This window comes from Haliotis cracherodii, unplaced genomic scaffold (genome assembly GCF_022045235.1).
Source record: "Haliotis cracherodii isolate W230 unplaced genomic scaffold, xgHalCrac1.p SCAF_17, whole genome shotgun sequence".
NCBI lineage: Eukaryota > Metazoa > Mollusca > Gastropoda > Lepetellida > Haliotidae > Haliotis > Haliotis cracherodii.
The window spans coordinates 19,016,913-19,044,208 of record NW_027266272.1 but is presented as its reverse complement, the minus strand read 5'-3'; the positions used below and the strand labels follow the sequence as shown (position 1 = coordinate 19,044,208).

At 42.9% G+C, this 27,296-nt stretch overlaps 1 protein-coding gene across 1 annotated transcript in view; it reads right to left on the bottom strand.

Moving 5' to 3' along the window:
* LOC139464489 (ribosome biogenesis protein wdr12-like) overlaps positions 1-26,291 on the bottom strand; it is a 31,446-nt gene extending 5,155 nt beyond the window's left edge. The window contains exons 1-10 of the mRNA XM_071246015.1: positions 26,214-26,291; positions 24,898-24,983; positions 24,164-24,264; positions 23,710-23,816; positions 21,664-21,779; positions 20,367-20,521; positions 16,957-17,002; positions 16,733-16,824; positions 16,418-16,558; positions 14,886-14,991 (exon numbers count right to left, since the gene is read on the bottom strand). Of these exons, the coding sequence (XP_071102116.1) occupies positions 14,886-14,991; positions 16,418-16,558; positions 16,733-16,824; positions 16,957-17,002; positions 20,367-20,521; positions 21,664-21,779; positions 23,710-23,816; positions 24,164-24,264; positions 24,898-24,983; positions 26,214-26,266 (1,003 nt within the window). The 5' untranslated portion in view covers positions 26,267-26,291. The remainder of the gene's footprint in view (positions 1-14,885; positions 14,992-16,417; positions 16,559-16,732; positions 16,825-16,956; positions 17,003-20,366; positions 20,522-21,663; positions 21,780-23,709; positions 23,817-24,163; positions 24,265-24,897; positions 24,984-26,213) is intronic.
* Between the last annotated feature and the right edge of the window lie 1,005 nt (positions 26,292-27,296).

Genomic DNA, 27,296 nt, shown 5'->3' with positions numbered 1-27,296 from the left:
CATGGATCATACAATCAAACATGTCTGTCTGCTAATGCTGCTACCCACCTTTGGATCATGGATCATACAATCAAACATGTCTGTCTGCTAATGCTGCTACCCACCTTTGGATCATGGATCATACAATCAAACATGTCTGTCTGCTAATGCTGCTACCCACCTTTGGACCATGGATCATACAATCAAACATGTCTGTCTGCTAATGCTGCTACCCACCTTTGGACTGTAGATCGTACAATCAAACATGTCTGTCTGCTATTGCGGCTACCCACCTTTGGACCATGGATCGTACAATCAAACATGTCTGTCTGCTGATGCTGCTACCCACCTTTGGACTGTGGATCATACAATCAAACATGTCTGTCTGCCAATGCTGCTACCCACCTTTGGACTGTAGATCGTACAATCAAACATGTCTGTCTGCTAATGCGGCTACCCACCTTTGGACCATGGATCGTACAATCAAACATGTCTGTCTGCTGATGCTGCTACCCACCTTTGGACTGTGGATCATACAATCAAACATGTCTGTCTGCCAATGCTGCTACCCACCTTTGGACCATGGATCGTACAATCAAACATGTCTGTCTGCCAATGCTGCTACCCACCTTTGGACCATGGATCATACAATCAGACATGTCTGTCTGCTAATGCTGCTACCCACCTTTGGACTGTAGATCATACAATCAAACATGTCTGTCTGCTGATGCTGCTACCCACCTTTGGACCATGGATCGTACAATCAAACATGTCTGTCTGCTAATGCTGCTACCTACGTTTGGACCATGGATCATACAATCAAACATGTCTGTCTGCTAATGCTGCTACCTACGTTTGGACCATGGATCATACAATCAAACATGTCTGTCTGCTGATGCTGCTACCCACCTTTGGACCATGGATCGTACAATCAAACATGTCTGTCTGCTGATGCTGCTATCTACGTTTGGATCATGGATCGTACAATCAAACATGTCTGTCTGCTGATGCTGCTACCTACCTTTGGACTGTAGATCATACAATCAAACATGTCTGTCTGCTGATGCTGCTACCCACCTTTGGACTGTGGATCGTACAATCAAACATGTCTGTCTGCTAATGCTGCTACCTACCTTTGGACTGTAGATCATACAATCAAACATGTCTGTCTGCTAATGCTGCTACCCACCTTTGGACTGTAGATCATACAATCAAACATGTCTGTCTGCTAATGCTGCTACCTACCTTTGGACTGTAGATCATACAATCAAACATGTCTGTCTGCTAATGCTGCTACCCACCTTTGGACTGTAGATCATACAATCAAACATGTCTGTCTGCTAATGCTGCTACCCACCTTTGGACTGTAGATCATACAATCAAACATGTCTGTCTGCTAATGCTGCTACCCACCTTTGGACTGTAGATCATACAATCAAACTTGTCTGTCTGCTGATGCTGCTACCCACCTTTGGACCATGGATCGTACAATCAAACATGTCTGTCTGCTAATGCTGCTACCTACCTTTGGACTGTAGATCATACAATCAAACATGTCTGTCTGCTAATGCTGCTACCCACCTTTGGACTGTAGATCATACAATCAAACATGTCTGTCTGCTAATGCTGCTACCCACCTTTGGACTGTAGATCGTACAATCAAACATGTCTGTCTGCTAATGCGGCTACCCACCTTTGGACCATGGATCGTACAATCAAACATGTCTGTCTGCTGATGCTGCTACCCACCTTTGGACTGTGGATCATACAATCAAACATGTCTGTCTGCCAATGCTGCTACCCACCTTTGGACCATGGATCGTACAATCAAACATGTCTGTCTGCCAATGCTGCTACCCACCTTTGGACCATGGATCATACAATCAGACATGTCTGTCTGCTAATGCTGCTACCCACCTTTGGACTGTAGATCATACAATCAAACATGTCTGTCTGCTGATGCTGCTACCCACCTTTGGACCATGGATCGTACAATCAAACATGTCTGTCTGCTAATGCTGCTACCTACGTTTGGACCATGGATCATACAATCAAACATGTCTGTCTGCTAATGCTGCTACCTACGTTTGGACCATGGATCATACAATCAAACATGTCTGTCTGCTGATGCTGCTACCCACCTTTGGACCATGGATCGTACAATCAAACATGTCTGTCTGCTGATGCTGCTATCTACGTTTGGATCATGGATCGTACAATCAAACATGTCTGTCTGCTAATGCTGCTACCTACGTTTGGACCATGGATCATACAATCAAACATGTCTGTCTGCTAATGCTGCTACCTACGTTTGGACCATGGATCGTACAATCAAACATGTCTGTCTGCTAATGCTGCTACCTACCTTTGGACCATGGATCGTACAATCAAACATGTCTGTCTGCTAATGCTGCTACCTACGTTTGGACCATGGATCGTACAATCAAACATGTCTGTCTGCTAATGCTGCTACCTACCTTTGGACCATGGATCGTACAATCAAACATGTCTGTCTGCTAATGCTGCTACCTACGTTTGGACCATGGATCATACAATCAAACATGTCTGTCTGCTAATGCTGGTACCCACCTTTGGACCATGGATCATACAATCAAACATGTCTGTCTGCTAATGCTGCTACCTACCTTTGGACCATGGATCATACAATCAAACATGTCTGTCTGCTAATGCTGCTACCTACGTTTGGACCATGGATCGTACAATCAAACATGTCTGTCTGCTGATGCTGCTACCCACCTTTGGACTGTAGATCGTACAATCTAACATGTCTATCTGCTAATGCTGCTACCCACCTTTGGACTGTGGATCATACAATCAAACATGTCTGTCTGCTAATGCTGCTACCCACCTTTGGACCGTGGATCGTACAATCAAACATGTCTGTCTGCTAATGCTGCTACCCACCTTTGGATCATGGATCATACAATCAAACATGTCTGTCTGCTAATGCTGCTACCCACCTTTGGATCATGGATCATACAATCAAACATGTCTGTCTGCTAATGCTGCTACCCACCTTTGGATCATGGATCATACAATCAAACATGTCTGTCTGCTAATGCTGCTACCCACCTTTGGACCATGGATCATACAATCAAACATGTCTGTCTGCTAATGCTGCTACCCACCTTTGGACTGTAGATCGTACAATCAAACATGTCTGTCTGCTATTGCGGCTACCCACCTTTGGACCATGGATCGTACAATCAAACATGTCTGTCTGCTGATGCTGCTACCCACCTTTGGACTGTGGATCATACAATCAAACATGTCTGTCTGCCAATGCTGCTACCCACCTTTGGACTGTAGATCGTACAATCAAACATGTCTGTCTGCTAATGCGGCTACCCACCTTTGGACCATGGATCGTACAATCAAACATGTCTGTCTGCTGATGCTGCTACCCACCTTTGGACTGTGGATCATACAATCAAACATGTCTGTCTGCCAATGCTGCTACCCACCTTTGGACCATGGATCGTACAATCAAACATGTCTGTCTGCCAATGCTGCTACCCACCTTTGGACCATGGATCATACAATCAGACATGTCTGTCTGCTAATGCTGCTACCCACCTTTGGACTGTAGATCATACAATCAAACATGTCTGTCTGCTGATGCTGCTACCCACCTTTGGACCATGGATCGTACAATCAAACATGTCTGTCTGCTAATGCTGCTACCTACGTTTGGACCATGGATCATACAATCAAACATGTCTGTCTGCTAATGCTGCTACCTACGTTTGGACCATGGATCATACAATCAAACATGTCTGTCTGCTGATGCTGCTACCCACCTTTGGACCATGGATCGTACAATCAAACATGTCTGTCTGCTGATGCTGCTATCTACGTTTGGATCATGGATCGTACAATCAAACATGTCTGTCTGCTAATGCTGCTACCTACCTTTGGACCATGGATCATACAATCAAACATGTCTGTCTGCTAATGCTGCTACCTACGTTTGGACCATGGATCGTACAATCAAACATGTCTGTCTGCTAATGCTGCTACCTACCTTTGGACCATGGATCGTACAATCAAACATGTCTGTCTGCTAATGCTGCTACCTACGTTTGGACCATGGATCATACAATCAAACATGTCTGTCTGCTAATGCTGGTACCCACCTTTGGACCATGGATCATACAATCAAACATGTCTGTCTGCTAATGCTGCTACCTACCTTTGGACTGTAGATCATACAATCAAACATATCTGTCTGCTAATGCTGCTACCCACCTTTGGACTGTAGATCGTACAATCTAACATGTCTATCTGCTAATGCTGCTACCCACCTTTGGACTGTGGATCATACAATCAAACATGTCTGTCTGCTAATGCTGCTACCCACCTTTGGACCGTGGATCGTACAATCAAACATGTCTGTCTGCTAATGCTGCTACCCACCTTTGGATCATGGATCATACAATCAAACATGTCTGTCTGCTAATGCTGCTACCCACCTTTGGATCATGGATCATACAATCAAACATGTCTGTCTGCTAATGCTGCTACCCACCTTTGGATCATGGATCATACAATCAAACATGTCTGTCTGCTAATGCTGCTACCCACCTTTGGACCATGGATCATACAATCAAACATGTCTGTCTGCTAATGCTGCTACCCACCTTTGGACTGTAGATCATACAATCAAACATGTCTGTCTGCTGATGCTGCTACCCACCTTTGGACCGTGGATCGTACAATCAAACATGTCTGTCTGCTAATGCTGCTACCCACCTTTGGATCATGGATCATACAATTAAACATGTCTGTCTGCTAATGCTGCTACCCACCTTTGGATCATGGATCATACAATCAAACATGTCTGTCTGCTAATGCTGCTACCCACCTTTGGACCATGGATCATACAATCAAACATGTCTGTCTGCTGATGCTGCTACCCACCTTTGGTCTGTAGATCATACAATCAAACATGTCTGTCTGCCAATGCTGCTACCCACCTTTGGACCATGGATCGTACAATCAAACATGTCTGTCTGCTGATGCTGCTACCCACCTTTGGACTGTAGATCATACAATCAAACATGTCTGTCTGCTAATGCTGCTACCCACCTTTGGATCATGGATCATACAATCAAACATGTCTGTCTGCTAATGCTGCTACCCACCTTTGGACTGTAGATCATACAATCAAACATGTCTGTCTGCTAATGCTGCTACCCACCTTTGGACCATGGATCGTACAATCAAACATGTCTGTCTGCTGATGCTGCTACCCACCTTTGGACTGTAGATCATACAATCAAACATGTCTGTCTGCTGATGCTGCTACCTACCTTTGGACTGTAGATCATACAATCAAACATGTCTGTCTGCTAATGCTGCTACCCACCTTTGGATCATGGATCATACAATCAAACATGTCTGTCTGCTAATGCTGCTACCCACCTTTGGACTGTAGATCATACAATCAAACATGTCTGTCTGCTAATGCTGCTACCCACCTTTGGACCATGGATCGTACAATCAAACATGTCTGTCTGCTGATGCTGCTACCCACCTTTGGACTGTAGATCATACAATCAAACATGTCTGTCTGCTAATGCTGCTACCCACCTTTGGACCATGGATCATACAATCAAACATGTCTGTCTGCTGATGCTGCTACCCACCTTTGGACCGTGGATCATACAATCAAACATGTCTGTCTGCTAATGCTGCTACCCACCTTTGGACTGTGGATCGTACAATCGAACATGTCTGTCTGCTAATGCTGCTACCCACCTTTGGACTGTAGATCATACAATCAAACATGTCTGTCTGCTGATGCTGCTACCCACCTTTGGACTGTAGATCATACAATCAAACATGTCTGTCTGCTGATGCTGCTACCCACCTTTGGACTGTGGATCATACATTCAAACATGTCTGTCTGCTGATGCTGCTACCAACCTTTGGACTGTGGATCGTACAATCAAACATGTCTGTCTGCTGATGCTGCTACCAACCTTTGGACTGTGGATCATACAATCAAACATGTCTGTCTGCTAATGCTGCTACCCACCTTTGGACTGTAGATCGTACAATCGAACATGTCTGTCTGCTAATGCTGCTACCCACCTTTGGATCATGGATCATACAATCAAACATGTCTGTCTGCTGATGCTGCTACCCACCTTTGGACTGTAGATCATACAATCAAACATGTCTGTCTGCTGATGCTGCTACCCACCTTTGGACTGTAGATCATACAATCAAACATGTCTGTCTGCTGATGCTGCTACCCACCTTTGGACTGTGGATCATACAATCAAACATGTCTGTCTGCTGATGCTGCTACCAACCTTTGGACTGTGGATCGTACAATCAAACATGTCTGTCTGCTGATGCTGCTACCCACCTTTGGACTGTGGATCATACAATCAAACATGTCTGTCTGCTAATGCTGCTACCCACCTTTGGACTGTAGATCGTACAATCGAACATGTCTGTCTGCTAATGCTGCTACCCACCTTTGGATCATGGATCATACAATCAAACATGTCTGTCTGCTAATGCTGCTACCAACCTTTGGACTGTGGATCATACAATCAAACATGTCTGTCTGCTAATGCTGCTACCCACCTTTGGACTGTAGATCTTACAATCGAACATGTCTGTCTGCTAATGCTGCTACCCACCTTTGGACTGTGGATCATACAATCAAACATGTCTGTCTGCTAATGCTGCTACCCACCTTTGGACCATGGATTATACAATCAAACATGTCTGTCTGCTGATGCTGCTACCCACCTTTGGACTGTAGATCATACAATCAAACATGTCTGTCTGCTAATGCTGCTACCCACCTTTGGACCATGGATCGTACAATCAAACATGTCTGTCTGCTGATGCTGCTACCCACCTTTGGACTGTAGATCATACAATCAAACATGTCTGTCTGCTGATGCTGCTACCCACCTTTGGACTGTAGATCATACAATCAAACATGTCTGTCTGCTAATGCTGCTACCCACCTTTGGACTGTGGATCATACAATCAAACATGTCTGTCTGCTAATGCTGCTACCCACCTTTGGACTGTGGATCATACAATCAAACATGTCTGTCTGCTAATGCTGCTACCCACCTTTGGACTGTGGATCATACAATCAAACTTGTCTGTCTGCTAATGCTGCTACCCACCTTTGGACTGTAGATCATACAATCAAACATGTCTGTCTGCTGATGCTGCTACCCACCTTTGGACTGTAGATCATACAATCAAACATGTCTGTCTGCTGATGCTGCTACCCACCTTTGGACTGTAGATCATACAATCAAACATGTCTGTCTGCTGATGCTGCTACCCACCTTTGGACTGTGGATCATACAATCAAACATGTCTGTCTGCTGATGCTGCTACCAACCTTTGGACTGTGGATCGTACAATCAAACATGTCTGTCTGCTGATGCTGCTACCCACCTTTGGACTGTGGATCATACAATCAAACATGTCTGTCTGCTAATGCTGCTACCCACCTTTGGACTGTAGATCGTACAATCGAACATGTCTGTCTGCTAATGCTGCTACCCACCTTTGGATCATGGATCATACAATCAAACATGTCTGTCTGCTAATGCTGCTACCAACCTTTGGACTGTGGATCATACAATCAAACATGTCTGTCTGCTAATGCTGCTACCCACCTTTGGACTGTAGATCTTACAATCGAACATGTCTGTCTGCTAATGCTGCTACCCACCTTTGGACTGTGGATCATACAATCAAACATGTCTGTCTGCTAATGCTGCTACCCACCTTTGGACCATGGATTATACAATCAAACATGTCTGTCTGCTGATGCTGCTACCCACCTTTGGACTGTAGATCATACAATCAAACATGTCTGTCTGCTAATGCTGCTACCCACCTTTGGACCATGGATCGTACAATCAAACATGTCTGTCTGCTGATGCTGCTACCCACCTTTGGACTGTAGATCATACAATCAAACATGTCTGTCTGCTGATGCTGCTACCCACCTTTGGACTGTAGATCATACAATCAAACATGTCTGTCTGCTAATGCTGCTACCCACCTTTGGACTGTGGATCATACAATCAAACATGTCTGTCTGCTAATGCTGCTACCCACCTTTGGACTGTGGATCATACAATCAAACATGTCTGTCTGCTAATGCTGCTACCCACCTTTGGACTGTGGATCATACAATCAAACTTGTCTGTCTGCTAATGCTGCTACCCACCTTTGGACTGTAGATCATACAATCAAACATGTCTGTCTGCTGATGCTGCTACCAACCTTTGGACTGTGGATCATACAATCAAACATGTCTGTCTGCTAATGCTGCTACCCACCTTTGGACTGTAGATCATACAATCAAACATGTCTGTCTGCTAATGCTGCTACCCACCTTTGGACTGTAGATCATACAATCAAACATGTCTGTCTGCTAATGCTGCTACCCACCTTTGGACTGTAGATCATACAATCAAACATGTCTGTCTGCTGATGCTGCTACGCACCTTTGGACCATGGATCATACAATCAAACATGTCTGTCTGCTGATGCTGCCATGCACCTTTGGACTGTAGATCATACAATCAAACATGTCTGTCTGCTAATGCTGCTACCCACCTTTGGATCATGGATCATACAATCAAACATGTCTGTCTGCTAATGCTGCTACCCACCTTTGGACTGTAGATCATACAATCAAACATGTCTGTCTGCTAATGCTGCTACCCACCTTTGGACCATGGATCGTACAATCAAACATGTCTGTCTGCTGATGCTGCTACCCACCTTTGGACTGTAGATCATACAATCAAACATGTCTGTCTGCTGATGCTGCTACCTACCTTTGGACTGTAGATCATACAATCAAACATGTCTGTCTGCTAATGCTGCTACCCACCTTTGGATCATGGATCATACAATCAAACATGTCTGTCTGCTAATGCTGCTACCCACCTTTGGACTGTAGATCATACAATCAAACATGTCTGTCTGCTAATGCTGCTACCCACCTTTGGACCATGGATCGTACAATCAAACATGTCTGTCTGCTGATGCTGCTACCCACCTTTGGACTGTAGATCATACAATCAAACATGTCTGTCTGCTAATGCTGCTACCCACCTTTGGACCATGGATCATACAATCAAACATGTCTGTCTGCTGATGCTGCTACCCACCTTTGGACCGTGGATCATACAATCAAACATGTCTGTCTGCTAATGCTGCTACCCACCTTTGGACTGTGGATCGTACAATCGAACATGTCTGTCTGCTAATGCTGCTACCCACCTTTGGACTGTAGATCATACAATCAAACATGTCTGTCTGCTGATGCTGCTACCCACCTTTGGACTGTAGATCATACAATCAAACATGTCTGTCTGCTGATGCTGCTACCCACCTTTGGACTGTGGATCATACATTCAAACATGTCTGTCTGCTGATGCTGCTACCAACCTTTGGACTGTGGATCGTACAATCAAACATGTCTGTCTGCTGATGCTGCTACCAACCTTTGGACTGTGGATCATACAATCAAACATGTCTGTCTGCTAATGCTGCTACCCACCTTTGGACTGTAGATCGTACAATCGAACATGTCTGTCTGCTAATGCTGCTACCCACCTTTGGATCATGGATCATACAATCAAACATGTCTGTCTGCTGATGCTGCTACCCACCTTTGGACTGTAGATCATACAATCAAACATGTCTGTCTGCTGATGCTGCTACCCACCTTTGGACTGTAGATCATACAATCAAACATGTCTGTCTGCTGATGCTGCTACCCACCTTTGGACTGTGGATCATACAATCAAACATGTCTGTCTGCTGATGCTGCTACCAACCTTTGGACTGTGGATCGTACAATCAAACATGTCTGTCTGCTGATGCTGCTACCCACCTTTGGACTGTGGATCATACAATCAAACATGTCTGTCTGCTAATGCTGCTACCCACCTTTGGACTGTAGATCGTACAATCGAACATGTCTGTCTGCTAATGCTGCTACCCACCTTTGGATCATGGATCATACAATCAAACATGTCTGTCTGCTAATGCTGCTACCAACCTTTGGACTGTGGATCATACAATCAAACATGTCTGTCTGCTAATGCTGCTACCCACCTTTGGACTGTAGATCTTACAATCGAACATGTCTGTCTGCTAATGCTGCTACCCACCTTTGGACTGTGGATCATACAATCAAACATGTCTGTCTGCTAATGCTGCTACCCACCTTTGGACCATGGATTATACAATCAAACATGTCTGTCTGCTGATGCTGCTACCCACCTTTGGACTGTAGATCATACAATCAAACATGTCTGTCTGCTAATGCTGCTACCCACCTTTGGACCATGGATCGTACAATCAAACATGTCTGTCTGCTGATGCTGCTACCCACCTTTGGACTGTAGATCATACAATCAAACATGTCTGTCTGCTGATGCTGCTACCCACCTTTGGACTGTAGATCATACAATCAAACATGTCTGTCTGCTAATGCTGCTACCCACCTTTGGACTGTGGATCATACAATCAAACATGTCTGTCTGCTAATGCTGCTACCCACCTTTGGACTGTGGATCATACAATCAAACATGTCTGTCTGCTAATGCTGCTACCCACCTTTGGACTGTGGATCATACAATCAAACTTGTCTGTCTGCTAATGCTGCTACCCACCTTTGGACTGTAGATCATACAATCAAACATGTCTGTCTGCTGATGCTGCTACCAACCTTTGGACTGTGGATCATACAATCAAACATGTCTGTCTGCTAATGCTGCTACCCACCTTTGGACTGTAGATCATACAATCAAACATGTCTGTCTGCTAATGCTGCTACCCACCTTTGGACTGTAGATCATACAATCAAACATGTCTGTCTGCTAATGCTGCTACCCACCTTTGGACTGTAGATCATACAATCAAACATGTCTGTCTGCTGATGCTGCTACGCACCTTTGGACCATGGATTATACAATCAAACATGTCTGTCTGCTGATGCTGCTACCCACCTTTGGACTGTAGATCATACAATCAAACATGTCTGTCTGCTAATGCTGCTACACACCTTTGGACCATGGATCATACAATCAAACATGTCTGTCTGCTGATGCTGCTACCCACCTTTGGACTGTGGATCATACAATCAAACATGTCTGTCTGCTGATGCTGCTACCCACCTTTGGACTGTAGATCATACAATCAAACATGTCTGTCTGCTAATGCTGCTACCCACCTTTGGACTGTGGATCATACAATCAAACATGTCTGTCTGCTAATGCTGCTACCCACCTTTGGACTGTGGATCATACAATCAAACATGTCTGTCTGCTAATGCTGCTACCCACCTTTGGACTGTGGATCATACAATCAAACTTGTCTGTCTGCTAATGCTGCTACCCACCTTTGGACTGTAGATCATACAATCAAACATGTCTGTCTGCTGATGCTGCTACCAACCTTTGGACTGTGGATCATACAATCAAACATGTCTGTCTGCTAATGCTGCTACCCACCTTTGGACTGTAGATCATACAATCAAACATGTCTGTCTGCTAATGCTGCTACCCACCTTTGGACTGTAGATCATACAATCAAACATGTCTGTCTGCTAATGCTGCTACCCACCTTTGGACTGTAGATCATACAATCAAACATGTCTGTCTGCTGATGCTGCTACGCACCTTTGGACCATGGATCATACAATCAAACATGTCTGTCTGCTGATGCTGCCATGCACCTTTGGACCATGGATCATACAATCAAACATGTCTGTCTGCTAATGCTGCTACACACCTTTGGACCATGGATCATACAATCAAACATGTCTGTCTGCTGATGCTGCTACCCACCTTTGGACTGTGGATCATACAATCAAACATGTCTGTCTGCTAATGCTGCTACCCACCTTTGGACTGTGGATCATACAATCAAACATGTCTGTCTGCTAATGCTGCTACCCACCTTTGGACTGTAGATCATACAATCAAACATGTCTGTCTGCTGATGCTGCTACCCACCTTTGGACTGTGGATCGTACAATCGAACATGTCTGTCTGCTGATGCTGCTACCCACCTTTGGACTGTAGATCATACAATCAAACATGTCTGTCTGCTAATGCTGCTACGCACCTTTGGACCATGGATCATACAATCAAACATGTCTGTCTGCTGATGCTGCTACCCACCTTTGGATCATGGATCATACAATCAAACATGTCTGTCTGCTGATGCTGCTACGCACCTTTGGATCATAGATCATACAATCAAACATGTCTGTCTGCTAATGCTGCTACCCACCTTTGGATCATGGATCATACAATCAAACATGTCTGTCTGCTGATGCTGCTACCCACCTTTGGACTGTGGATCATACAATCAAACATGTCTGTCTGCTGATGCTGCTACCAACCTTTGGACTGTGGATCGTACAATCAAACATGTCTGTCTGCTGATGCTGCTACCCACCTTTGGACTGTGGATCATACAATCAAACATGTCTGTCTGCTAATGCTGCTACCCACCTTTGGACTGTAGATCGTACAATCGAACATGTCTGTCTGCTAATGCTGCTACCCACCTTTGGATCATGGATCATACAATCAAACATGTCTGTCTGCTAATGCTGCTACCAACCTTTGGACTGTAGATCATACAATCAAACATGTCTGTCTGCTGATGCTGCTACCCACCTTTGGACTGTGGATCGTACAATCGAACATGTCTGTCTGCTGATGCTGCTACCCACCTTTGGACTGTAGATCATACAATCAAACATGTCTGTCTGCTAATGCTGCTACGCACCTTTGGACCATGGATCATACAATCAAACATGTCTGTCTGCTGATGCTGCTACCCACCTTTGGATCATGGATCATACAATCAAACATGTCTGTCTGCTGATGCTGCTACGCACCTTTGGATCATAGATCATACAATCAAACATGTCTGTCTGCTAATGCTGCTACCCACCTTTGGATCATGGATCATACAATCAAACATGTCTGTCTGCTAATGCTGCTACCCACCTTTGGACCGTGGATCGTACAATCAAACATGTCTGTCTGCTAATGCTGCTACCCACCTTTGGATCATGGATCATACAATCAAACATGTCTGTCTGCTAATGCTGCTACCCACCTTTGGACTGTAGATCATACAATCAAACATGTCTGTCTGCTGATGCTGCTACCCACCTTTGGATCATGGATCATACAATCAAACATGTCTGTCTGCTAATGCTGCTACCCACCTTTGGACCATGGATTATACAATCAAACATGTCTGTCTGCTGATGCTGCTACCCACCTTTGGACTGTAGATCATACAATCAAACATGTCTGTCTGCTAATGCTGCTACCCACCTTTGGACCATGGATCGTACAATCAAACATGTCTGTCTGCTGATGCTGCTACCCACCTTTGGACTGTAGATCATACAATCAAACATGTCTGTCTGCTGATGCTGCTACGCACCTTTGGACCATGGATCATACAATCAAACATGTCTGTCTGCTGATGCTGCTACGCACCTTTGGACTGTAGATCATACAATCAAACATGTCTGTCTGCTAATGCTGCTACCCACCTTTGGACTGTAGATCATACAATCAAACATGTCTGTCTGCTAATGCTGCTACCCACCTTTGGACTGTAGATCATACAATCAAACATGTCTGTCTGCTGATGCTGCTACCCACCTTTGGACTGTGGATCATACAATCAAACATGTCTGTCTGCTAATGCTGCTACCCACCTTTGGACTGTAGATCATACAATCAAACATGTCTGTCTGCTGATGCTGCTACGCACCTTTGGACCATGGATCATACAATCAAACATGTCTGTCTGCTAATGCTGCTACACACCTTTGGACCATGGATCATACAATCAAACATGTCTGTCTGCTGATGCTGCTACCCACCTTTGGACTGTGGATCATACAATCAAACATGTCTGTCTGCTAATGCTGCTACCCACCTTTGGACTGTGGATCATACAATCAAACATGTCTGTCTGCTAATGCTGCTACCCACCTTTGGACTGTAGATCATACAATCAAACATGTCTGTCTGCTGATGCTGCTACCCACCTTTGGACTGTGGATCGTACAATCGAACATGTCTGTCTGCTGATGCTGCTACCCACCTTTGGACTGTAGATCATACAATCAAACATGTCTGTCTGCTAATGCTGCTACGCACCTTTGGACCATGGATCATACAATCAAACATGTCTGTCTGCTGATGCTGCTACCCACCTTTGGATCATGGATCATACAATCAAACATGTCTGTCTGCTAATGCTGCTACGCACCTTTGGACCATGGATCATACAATCAAACATGTCTGTCTGCTGATGCTGCTACCCACCTTTGGATCATGGATCATACAATCAAACATGTCTGTCTGCTGATGCTGCTACCCACCTTTGGATCATGGATCATACAATCAAACATGTCTGTCTGCTAATGCTGCTACCCACCTTTGGATCATGGATCATACAATCAAACATGTCTGTCTGCTAATGCTGCTACCCACCTTTGGACCATGGATCATACAATCAAACATGTCTGTCTGCTAATGCTGCTACCCACCTTTGGACCATGGATCATACAATCAAACATGTCTGTCTGCTAATGCTGCTACCCACCTTTGGACCATGGATCATACAATCAAACATGTCTGTCTGCTAATGCTGCTACCCACCTTTGGACCATGGATCATACAATCAAACATGTCTGTCTGCTAATGCTGCTACCCACCTTTGGACCATGGATCATACAATCAAATATGTCTGTCAGCTAATGCTGCTACCTATGTTTGGACCATGGATCATACAATCAAACATGTCTATCTGCTGATGCTACCCACCTTTGGACCGTGGATCATACAATCTGACGTGTCTGTCTGCTGATGCTGCTACCAGTGTCTGACTAAGTGGGGAGTAGGAGACATCAAAGAACACCTTGGATCCTTGCTGAAACAAACATGAGGTTGACTTAGAGTGTAAAATGAATGACTTTGTTTGGATGCTGTGAACAGAAACTGGCAATCTCACAGCAGTCTGTCTGTCTGTCTGTCTGTCTGTATTTGTTCAAGACCAGAGTAATGCAGTTTAACAAGGACTGACCTTCCACTCTTTGGGCAGAGGTCATCTCTGGACATATTTTTTAATCCCAGGTAGTTTGAATCCGTGTACTTTTATACCAAACCCATTCTTAAATCATAAAAAAACATGCTTGCTTTAACTTTCTTTTCAATTGAATGTTATTTAACAATGTTGATCTTTTACGTGGAATTTATGCCATTGTTCACCAGTCTATTTACTTGATTTAACATGAACTAAATGAAAAAATTGCAGTTTATCATGAATATTGAGTGAGTATGGTTTTACGCCGCTTTTAGCAATATTCCAGCAATATCACGGCAGGGGACACCAGAAATGGGCTTCACACATTGTACCCATGTCGGGAATCGAACCCGGGTCTTCGGCGTGACGAGCGAACTCTTTAACCACCAGGCTACCCGACCGCCCCCATAAGAACCAAAACAAGTGGAGTCCCATTCACAGTAATCTGGTCATCAGTGTGGGTGAGGTGAGGTGAGGTGAGGTGAGGTGAGGTGAGGTGAGGTGAGGTGAGGTGAGGTGAGGTGAGGTGAGGTGAAATGGGGTTTAACGTCACGTCCAAGATTATTGCACTTATATAGCAACGTGCATGCACGTGTATGTATGTGTGTGGCTGCTTGTACTAGGCCGAACTGATGCCGATTTATAGTGCTATCTCACTGAGATACCATGGCACAGTATAACATGAATACCCCACTCAGACACAGTGCACTGACTCCGAGCCGACCAGTCCTTGTTTTAGCCCCATAATGCCGAGTGCCAGACAGGTTAACAACAAGTACCATCTTTTAACGTCTTTTGGTATGACGCGGCTGGGGATCGAACCCCGGACCTTCCGCTCTCCGGACAGACGCTCTACCATTAGACCATGGAGGCGGTCTCATCATCAGTGTGGGACCGACCCGAGGAGCGGTCAGCTGAATCTGAACAATCACTAGAAACATGGGCATGTTCCACATGAGAGCCATCAGCCTATCCGGAATGACAATCGGGTGAATGAGAGCTTTGAGACCTGCTGGGCAAAGCAGAGCGCTGATTGTGCGAGCAAAAGCGGTGATCCCAAAGAGCTGGAGTATTGCTGAATCCAGCACTAAACACTCACTTACTCACTCACTCACTCACTCACTCACTCAACACGTCAACAAAAGCGTTCCAATGTTGTTGCCGAAAACAGCACTAAATAACACCCACTCAACATATCAAATAACGCATACTAATGATGCTGACTACAACACTAAATACCACTCACTAACGCAACACATCAACAAACACGTACCAATGTTGCCGACTGCTTGGCTTCCTGCAGATCCCAGATCCTGATGGTGTGGTCCCATGATGCAGTGCACACTTCCTGTGAGTTGAGCCACACGATGGCCGACACGCCCTCACTGTGCCCTGACAATGTCAACATCGGGACCTGCCAAAACAGAGACTTGTAGCTGTACAAAACATGTTGTGTCCAACAAATCTTGTTGCTGAAGACCTATTCTATCCCAAATCTTCACGGGTGTCAAACCCAATGAATGCAAAGAGTATTATTGTTGAAAACTACGCCAGACATTCACAGAGAAACCTAGCACCATGAACTTACTCGTGAATGAACTTTTGTTTCAGCCGTTTTCTTCCTCTTTGAGGCGGACTCTGTGCCATCATCGTCTGAAACGTCTGTGTCTCTGTCTAACCCTGGGGACAAACAATGTCTGAATATTATTTTCAGAAAAAAGCTGAGTCAAAAAAATATTTTTGGGAAGTATTTTCTGAAACAAACTATTTTTTTTTAAAAGTCATTTAAAAAAAAGTGATAAACAAACTGACCTGCAGACCAGAGTTTCAACATCTTATCCCAGGATCCGGTACAGAACTGAAGAAAAGAAGACAAAGACTCATCAGCTTCTACGTGACCTTGTGTCAGCTGTGTTGGTTTAACCATGACTGAGTAAGTGTTAATTGACGCGGTCAGCAGTATTTAAGTTGTCGCCCGTCACCATGATGACTGTGACCAGACAAACCTGTGACTTGAAAGCATGAACATCGACCCACACTCTCGGGACGACAAAGACACACCACCAGCCAAGTAACAGAGCCTTACCACCAGAATCTTTTTAGTCGATTCTTCCCACAACCATAGGACACTGGGGACCTATACTTCCCAGGGCCCACTTGCACAAGCCATCTTAGCGCTAAGATTATTGTAACCCTATGTTAAAGTATGGGAGTTATGATCATCTTAGCACTAAGATTATTGTCACCCTATGTTAAAGTATGGGAGTTATGATCATCTTAGCGCTAAGATTATTGTAACCCTATGTTAAAGTATGGGAGTTATGATCATCTTAGCGCTTAGATTATTGTAACCCTATGTTAAAGTATGGGAGTTATGATCATCTTAGCGCTAAGATTATTGTCACCCTATGTTAAAGTATGGGAGTTATGATCATCTTAGCACTAAGATTATTGTCACCCTATGTTAAAGTATGGGAGTTATGATCATCTTAGCGCTAAGATTATTGTAACCCTATGTTAAAGTATGGGAGTTATGATCATCTTAGCACTAAGAATATTGTCACCCTATGTTAAAGTATGGGAGTTATGATCATCTTAGCGCTAAGATTATTGTAACCCTATGTTAAAGTATGGGAGTTATGATCATCTTAGCGCTAAGATTATTGTCACCCTATGTTAAAGTATTGGAGTTATGATCATCTTAGCGCTAAGATTATTGTAACCCTATGTTAAAGTATGGGAGTTATGATCATCTTAGCACTAAGAATATTGTCACCCTATGTTAAAGTATGGGAGTTATGATCACCTTAACACTAAGATCACTTTGTGCAAGTGGGCCCTGGAATCTCCACAGGGATTGTCCCGAATACCGTTTTCACCATAATAATCACACAGCTCCATTACGTTCCCACTGACCAACTTCTGGACCGATCTTCAAACAATCTTCATCTTATTAGTGCCCTGACTAAGCTCAAAAGTATACCTATAGTACATCATGTATTTTTGGAGCTATGCTTTACCACGCGCTTTAACCGAAGCGCGCAATAACGAGGGAACACTCACTGTACGCAACAACTTGTAATGTGTGTGAAAAGTCGTACAAAAATACTTTATTTGAAGAGGGCGTGGCCTTAATGCAAATGTCCGATTTGGATTTTAAATTTTCCGGACCCCTGACTACATGCATTCACTGTGTTTTCACTCTTCTTTCCAAAGTGAAAACAGTGCTGCAGGTACCAGAGATGTCAACAAATCTGTTTTTAGGTACACCATTTTGTCCAATATTTTTTGATAAATGTTTTGATTAAATCTATGATTTCGTTTATAACATCCATTTCACTAGCGCAGTCATATCATTCCACATATTATTTCAGCCAGATTGTGTGGGAACCAATCAACTGATCACACATTCACTGTTATTTACAGAAACACTGACCTGACTAACACATATGGCCGGGATTTAACTCGGATATCAGACAAAGTGCCTCTTCTTTTTATCGTTTCTGACTCCAGTTACCATTAAGTTACAAGTCACCTCTACATCGTCATAACAATCATCACATGTGGTTTTATTAACAGGAATTAGAAAACTTCAAATTCCAATTTGGGATTTGTAATTGACATTTGCTGCAGACCTGGGGCCAAATTGCTGCCTCTGAGCAAGTCTAGATACAATCTCATTAAAATCAGATCTTAGTTCTCGCTACCGCTAAACAAAGATCTGAGGACATCCCATTAGGGGTCACATCAGAACGACCTTGCACGAACTTTGACCGACCAATGGAAGTCGACATTAGCCAATCAGATGGCAGCTTTCTTGTGCTTTACAGCACTAATTTCAAATTGCCGATTTCGCTTTGAAACATATTTTGACAAATTTTCGATTAAGAATTTGAAACCTGAAAAAAAGAACATTCTGTAATGGCTAATAGATGGTCTCGATTGTATGGATTCAGTCGTTAAGCCCGTAACTATCGTGCAGAATACCCAGTGTTAAAGTTTTCGAGGTTGCATGATTAGAAATCAAATTCCGACTGTCACTTTCATAATCTAGAAAGCGACACTCTGATTGGTCGGATAAAAGGTCGGATAAAAGGTCTTTGTTTAGCGGTAGTGAGAACTAAGATCTGATTTTAATGAGATTGGTCTAGATAAATCCCTGTATGGTTACTGGGAGTCACAGAGTCATGCAAGCTCCTTCCCAGCGCGTGACACCTCCGTTACACTCTCGGTAACATCACTGCTATCAGTGTGGAGGCGGCCATTACAAGATTCTTGAAATTTGCCCTTCAACTCCAAATGTAGTCACATTTATATTTTTGTTTATGTCTTTGGGAATGCCATCAAATTTGACTTTTTAAAAGGTCTACAACTGTCCAGATTTCCCAAATGAATTTTCCTTTTTGTTTGTTTAAGCCGATTAGTTTGAGATTGCAGACTAACGAAAAATCCCCCTGTGTTTTTACTATACCAATTACATGATAGTTGAAATGAAATAAATCTCAAATTGACAAACAAAGAAAATAATTAAGCTGGGGTAAGAATATCTAGTGTCACAGCAGTTATTACTTGTGTGTAAACATGACGGTCAGTCAGAGTTCAACTCCAAGCACTGTTGTGGCCACCTATCACAGTGGGGAGCTTTGACTGGTTGCAGCGATAGCATAGAGAGCTCCGCAAATGGGCTATCGCTGTGAAGAGCTTGAGAGTCATGTACAGTTTAAGTAGTTGATCACAAGGAGGAGACCTGACTGTAGATCCATTGGCTGTGCCTGGCTGGTTTGAATATTATAAGCATCCCCTGCCTAGAGCACTTAAAATGCAAAGCTGTACTTCATAAATACATAAGAAGGCATCTAAGTTGAGCAATTCATTGTTTGGCAAACATGAATTCTATGAATTGTTGATTGATTGTTTGTTGTTTAATGCCGCACTCAGCAATATTCCAGCTATATGACGGCAGTCTGTAAATAATCGAGTCTGGACCAGACAATCCAGTGATTGATATCATGAGCATTGATCCATGCAATTGGGATCGATGACATGCATCAACCAAGTCAGCGAGCCTGACCACCCAATCCTGTTAGTCGCCCTTTACGACAAGCATAGTTACCCTTTACGACAAGCAAAGTCGCCTTTTACGACAAGCATAGTCGCCTTTTACGACAAGCATAGTCGCCTTTCTATGAACTGAGAACACGCTGTGTATATGATGATCTCACTTTGTCTTGTGTTTGATTGACTGCAACACAGTCCACACTCCCCGCGTGACCACGACACGTACACACGCAGTCCACCTCATTCCTCTCCCGCTGCCACACCCAAACCAACAACGTCTGGTCATGTGACCCAGTCACAAAACTGCTTGTGTCATCGTCTGAAATAAATCAAATTATGTTGCAAATGTTGGCAGATTTCCTTCCTCTTGAGCATTTTTATTATTCCTATACAGTGTTCCCTCGCTATAGCGCCCTTCAAAATAGCGCTAACTTGGTTATAGCGCACGGTTTTAATTGACCAAGTTTATTATAACTGTTTGTTCACCTGAATTCGATGAAAGGATATGATGTGTTTTTTTAAAGCACACAACACTCGATAAATCTTTTTTTAACACTACTATTCTAATCTTTTATTAAACTCTGAAACATGCATCGTAGATGGTGTTAGGATGGTGTTATGTGTTCGTCATCTTCCCCCTACGACTCCACCTCAGTTAAACTGCGGATTGTTTATAACGCTCAGCAATTATTTGGACCCTAAAGGTAGCGCTGTAGCGAGGGATCACTGTATCATTATATAGTATTCAGATGATGCTTGATAAAACAAAATTTAAAAAGATTGTTCTTAATATGCCCTGTTGTAGAAACCTACTACCAGATACATGTTTGAGATCCATTATACAAGTCTTGTGAAGGTCTTGGTTGAGGCATGTCATTGTATCCCAATTGCGTAGATTGATGTTCATGATGTCAATCACTGGATTGGATGGTGCAGATTTGATCATTTACAAGGGGCCGCCATATAGCTGGAATATTGCTGAGTGTTGTATTAAACAACAAACAAAACAAGACATACTGGAGATAACACAGCCAAAACTATAAGCTGCTAGTGGCAAAGCTTCCCAGGAACATCTAATCTGATTGTCATGTTTGTATTTGTTTGTTGTCGAACACTGAACCATTCCAGCTTTTTCACAGCTGCCTGTAAATAATTGAGTGTAAACCACACAATCCAGTGATTGATATTATGAGCAAAGATATGCACTTTCAGGTATGATAACAGGTAATCAACAAATCACGATTTTGTCACCTTGTATGTACAGTAAGTAAGTACAGTGGACCCATTCTAACCCAGTATTCTCTTGGGATTTCTTAAGCATATAAAGTTGCGCTCCCAGTCTTACTGACTGTCTATATAATAAACTCCAACAGCCAGACCTTCTGATGACCAGCATACGTTGCTGGGGTCTAATCTAACCTGGAACAACAAAGACGCTTGTCAAAAATGTGAGGCACCAACCTTCTTTCATCCAAGCGACACATTTGACTGGCGCCGTATGGCCAGGAATGGTCATCAGCGAATCTCCACTGGAGGACCACAATCGGGCTGTGTTGTCATAGCAGCCTGACAATATGCTGCAAATAGAAAAATGGTACTGAAGCTTTGAAGAGCCACAATCAGTGCTCGAAATAAGCGCCTGCCCGTAGGCCCGTGGCAGGTAGATTTCGTGTTGGGCCCTTAGTTTCCATTTTGTATGGGTCTTTCTGGCCTGCAGTACATTTACGTGTCGATTTATTTATTGTCACAATAAGCTGCAGGGATTTTTTTAATGAGGCTCCGAAGAGGTGAGGTGAAATTGGGTTTAACGTCGCGTCCAAGATTATTGCACTTATATAGCGATGTGCATGCACGTGTATGTGTGTGTGTGGCTGCTTGTACTAGTCCGGACTGATGCCGATTTATAGTGCTAGCTCACTGAGATACCATGCCTCAGTTTAACATGAATACCCCACTCAGACACAGTATACCGACTCCGAGCCGACCAGTCCTTGTTTTAGCCCCTTAATGCCGAGCGCCAGACAGGGTAACAACAAGTACAATCTTTTAATGTCTTTACGTATGACGCGGCCCGGGATCGAACCCTGGACCTTTCGCTCTCCGGGCGGACGCTCTACCACAAGACCACGGAGGCGGTGAGGCTCCGAAGAGTGTCAGCGCCAGCAGCTTTCTGTGGGCCCTGATGGCAGCCTGGCAATTCTTTTATTTCAAACACTGGCCACAATACTCTGAAGCTTACCTGAATTATTATTGGAATAATATATTAAGTCTCAATGGTTATACAAGAAGAAAGAATAAAAAAACCCACAAAAAAAACAGAACACTGAGAAAGAACACGTGTAAACTTATGACCATTCACCTGATGAAGGAGTAATCATATAGTCCGAAATGTTGTGTTCCTCATAATATTTTGTTTATTTGTTGTTTAACACCGAGCTCAGCAATATTCCAGCTATATGACAGCGGTCTGTCAATAATCTAGTCTGGACCAGACAATCCAGTGATGGATATCATGAACATCGATCCATGCAATTGGGATCGTTGACATGCATCAACCAAGCCAGCGAGCCTGACCACCCGATCCCGTTAATCGCCTCTTACGACAAGCATAGTCACCTTTTACAGCTAGAATGGGTTTATGACGACCTATTCTGCCCTGGATCTTGTTCCTCATAATATCTATAAGGACGTCAAGTTCCTAATAATAAAGAAGTTGACATCCATAAAGTCTCTTCCTTACGTGCATCACTTCTAAATGCCTTTCAAAGACCTGTGTTATCTTGTCCGAGACACTAAATTAATCACATTACTAATTCCTTCCATGTTAAATCATACCATCCCAACGAACAAGTTTCAAACTTATTTTCAGAACATGATTCAAGTCCTTAACATTGTTAAGGCACAAACAGTCAAGAGATGAACTATCATATAAATATATACAGTACATCTCTATGAGTACCAGTCTTGCAATTAGAAACAGGTTCTGTTGTCAACACTGCAATATAACTGGCACCTGACTAGTTACTTGCTTGTTCTAAACAGGAGTGAGTCAGTGAGTGAGTATGGTTTTACGCCCCTTTCAGCAATATTCTAGCAATATCACGGCGGGGGACACCAGAAATGGGCTTCACACATTGTACCCATGTCGGGAACCGAACCCAAGTCTTCGGCGTGACAAGCGAACGCTTTAACCACTAGGCTACCCGACCGCCCCTCTAAGCGGGAGACTGAAGCAAGGTAACAGTGTCTACATGTAGCACATGTGGTGTCTCCTTGTTCAAAATGTGCTTCTGTTCAACCAGCAGTGAATGGGTACCAAGTAGGATGAGATAGTAACTTCTAGCGCCTCACAGGCGTCTTGGGTTGTATTCTCTTCAGGAAGCTGAGAATGAAAAACGAGTGCACACTGATACACTGACCGGGGTAATAATAATGCTGCCCTTTGTGCATGCCTCTGTATGGCATGGAAATATAGCGCAATATAAACAGCCGTATTATTAGTCTTACTAGCAAGTGTTGGCCTGGAGACAACTGACCCAGTCGTCATGGAGAAGTGAGTTCTCTGGTTTAGGCGCCGCTTGACGCTCCACATACTCAATGTCCAACACATCTTCCTGGAACAGAGAAACTGGGGGTTATTTCTAGAAGGTTGGCATCATCTACTCTCATACTGTAGAATTATAAACGAGGTGATATATTTTCACAACTATTCTTAGTTCTATATTGAATATTGTGTAAGACTGTTATCTACCAGTCAGCCAATGGCTCCTAACTTGGGTTTGACATGCCAGTAGCATTAAATTGTTATATATACCAGTATGCTATTGTTATTCTCAAAGAATGGAACATATTTCTAAAAATTGTTAAAATAAATAATCTATACATGATAACATTTAACCAATCAATATGTGGCAAGCAGTGATAAGCATTAGTATGATAATGAGTCTCTTTTTCTATTTACTGTTGAAACTCCTTTTTGCTCCAAGTATACATCCAGAGTCACACGGAGGAACTCTCCATCAATGAGGAAATCAAAATCCACTCCACCCTCACTATCTTCTTCTGAAAATAAAGACAATATTTCACAATGAGAACACAAAGATTGTTTATAATTTGATAGTTCTAAGTTACTTCTAACCATAACAGACTGCTTATTAACACTGATTAAGCACATTGGTTAGAGCTACCTGCCCTTGGTTTAAAACATATGGAAAATAATATAAGTCTGACACAGGTGGTTGGAAATGACACTCTCAGGGACCAGACACATGGCCAAGTAATGTTAAAGTGTCCATGAACTAACATGTCTCTTTCAGTGTTTGAAAGTTACTAATTAGAACAGTTTTCAAGGACGAAAGGTTTTACACTACAAATAGCAAGAAATTGACTTTGACACTAAAGTTACTAATTAGAACAGTTTTCAAGGACGAGAGGTTTTACACTACAAATAGCAAGAAATTGACTTTGACACTAAAGTTACTAATTAGAACAGTTTTCAAGGACGAGAGGTTTTACACTACAAATAGCAAGAAATTGACTTTGACACTAAATTTCGAAAGTCAAATTTGTAAGATTAACATGTTAATGTTATATAACAATTGATAAACATAACACAGTTTGGATATTAGTAGAACTTCATGTGTCAGTGATCTTTTTGACAGTTGATTTCGAAGAACTTATGAACATAAAACAAACCATTTAGGAGTCCATTGATTAGAGAACTCAGTTCTGTGATACCAACATTAGCAGGCACAGAAAACGGGCTGTCTGGAACTGAATATCTAAAAAATAAAAATGAACAGAACAAATATTGATGAAATACCATGGCGAATTACACTTTGCCCAAACAGAAATGTTTGGACTGTGGAACAAGGCATTTTATTTATCGGAGGATAAGTTGAAACTACAAGAACCGAAAAAAATGTATCTACAACACAATTTAGACTGAATACCTTGTAAAAAACAATTGTTGATCTCATTATAGTGCAAATTCATATTGTAATAAACTTGCTAGTCTATGGCAAGTGTTAAATCTTCATCATTAATAGTTTTGATAGCATTATTGATAACTGATCACTAATCCAAGGTATGCAATGTGTTCATAATCAACTAGGCGACTATGCTTGTCATAAGAGGCAACTAACGTGATCGGGTGGTCAGGCTCACTGACTTGGTTGATTCAAGCATCGATCCCAATTGCATGGAATAATGTTCATGATATTAATCACTGGATTGTCTGGTCCAGACTCGATTATGTACAGACTGCTGTCATACAGCTGGAATATTGCTGACTGAGGCATTAAACAACAAACAAACAAATGATAATTGACTGATTTGTCTGTACAGCAACTTGAATGTCCAGTCAAAACCCAATTTCAACAAAGATGACCACAGATTGTAGTACGCCAGCTGAATTTTACTGTGCACACACAATTCTGGACAGGAGGCCTTCCAATCTGGACAAGCCGCTATTGGCAGATCAGCATGATTATCTGTTTGAGAACTAGTCAAAATATTACTATTTCTGCACCGGTCAGAATATCGATCAACATGAATCATGTTTTAGACATAAATGATTGCAACAATTATGATTTATCATTGTCAGATTTTTCAAGTTATGAAAGCAAGCTATTCGGAACTTTTACCCCGCCTATCGGCCCAATTTCCATGTTTTCAGAGACATTGTTTTCGGCTTGCTTTCTTTACACCCAACCAGGACAAGAACGCTTTTTGTTGTCTATAATCATAGGAGGGGATAACGGACGGACATTTTCCCCATATGAGATCACATGATATTCATAAAACACTGCTATATCTACAATGCAATATTCATAACAAACTATCGACAAACATTTGTGCAAAGACTTTCGATCACATTTTGTTGGAGTCTGTGCTATCCTTTTCAAGATAGTTTCTTCAATACTTGAAAGAACAAGACAGAAATTAATCATACAACAAATAACGTTTTAAAGAACCATTATCAATCAGTAACAACCGAATAAAACACGTACGTTGGTTGCTTAGTGAAAAATTTCACTTGCACGTGGGGACAATTTTCTGCCATGGCGAAATGAAAATCCTAACTTCATTCACGGAGCGTTTTCAAAGGGAGATAAATGCGTATATGGCAATTGGGTTGGACTGCATTCATCATCACAAAGATTACAAGTTCGAATACCTTGGTTGCAGTTTCGTTTTAAATTTTATTACATTGAATTTGAATTATTCCTCTATATTCGATATTCAATTAGATACATTTGCAACTTGAACAGAATTAAAACAAAATAAATCACTGTTTTCCTCTTTCTTTTAAGACACTTGTGCCTAGGATTGTTGTTCAAATAATCATTTCCAGTCATGTGTTTATCAACACGGGACCATGTCACTAATAATAACATACAAACTCGCAGACGAGGCCTCGAAACGAGGCCTACGAAATGGATTGCGAAGACTTTGTCTTTGAGACTTGGTTGACTGTCAGTCTAGCCGTAACTCGGGTAGGATGGGTACTGAGTAGGACCCGGGTACCCCCGTACAGGACCACCCGGACCCTCGGATCTACAGTCACGTGATAAAGTGTTTAATGACAAAAAAATCAACTCCTTTATAACACTGCAAGTCACTATAATGTTCGCATTTTTCTGACTATTCACACATTCCCTCTTACTTTTATAAGATTGAATAAAGATGAAGCTTCAGTCAGCTTCTCATGTTGTATTTGATAATACAGAGGCACATTGTCCTGTGAAGTGGACACATGTCACACAACACAGGCAATTAGGCAAAGCTGAGCTGAACCGAAATGGACTTTAACGGCGCGCGTGTGCGTGCGTGCGTGCGTGCGTGCGTGCGTGTGTGTGGCTGCTAGTACCGGCCCGGACTAATGCCGATTTTATGGTGCTAGCTCATGCTGCACTTTAACATGAACACCCCGCTCAGAGACAGTATACTGACTGCGAGACAACCAGTCCTTGTATTAGCCCCTTCATGCCGAGCACCAAGCAGGGTAACAATAATTACCATCTTTTAACGTCTTCTGCTATGACGCGACCACAGATAGAACCCCCGACCTTCCGCTCTCCGGGCAGAGGCAT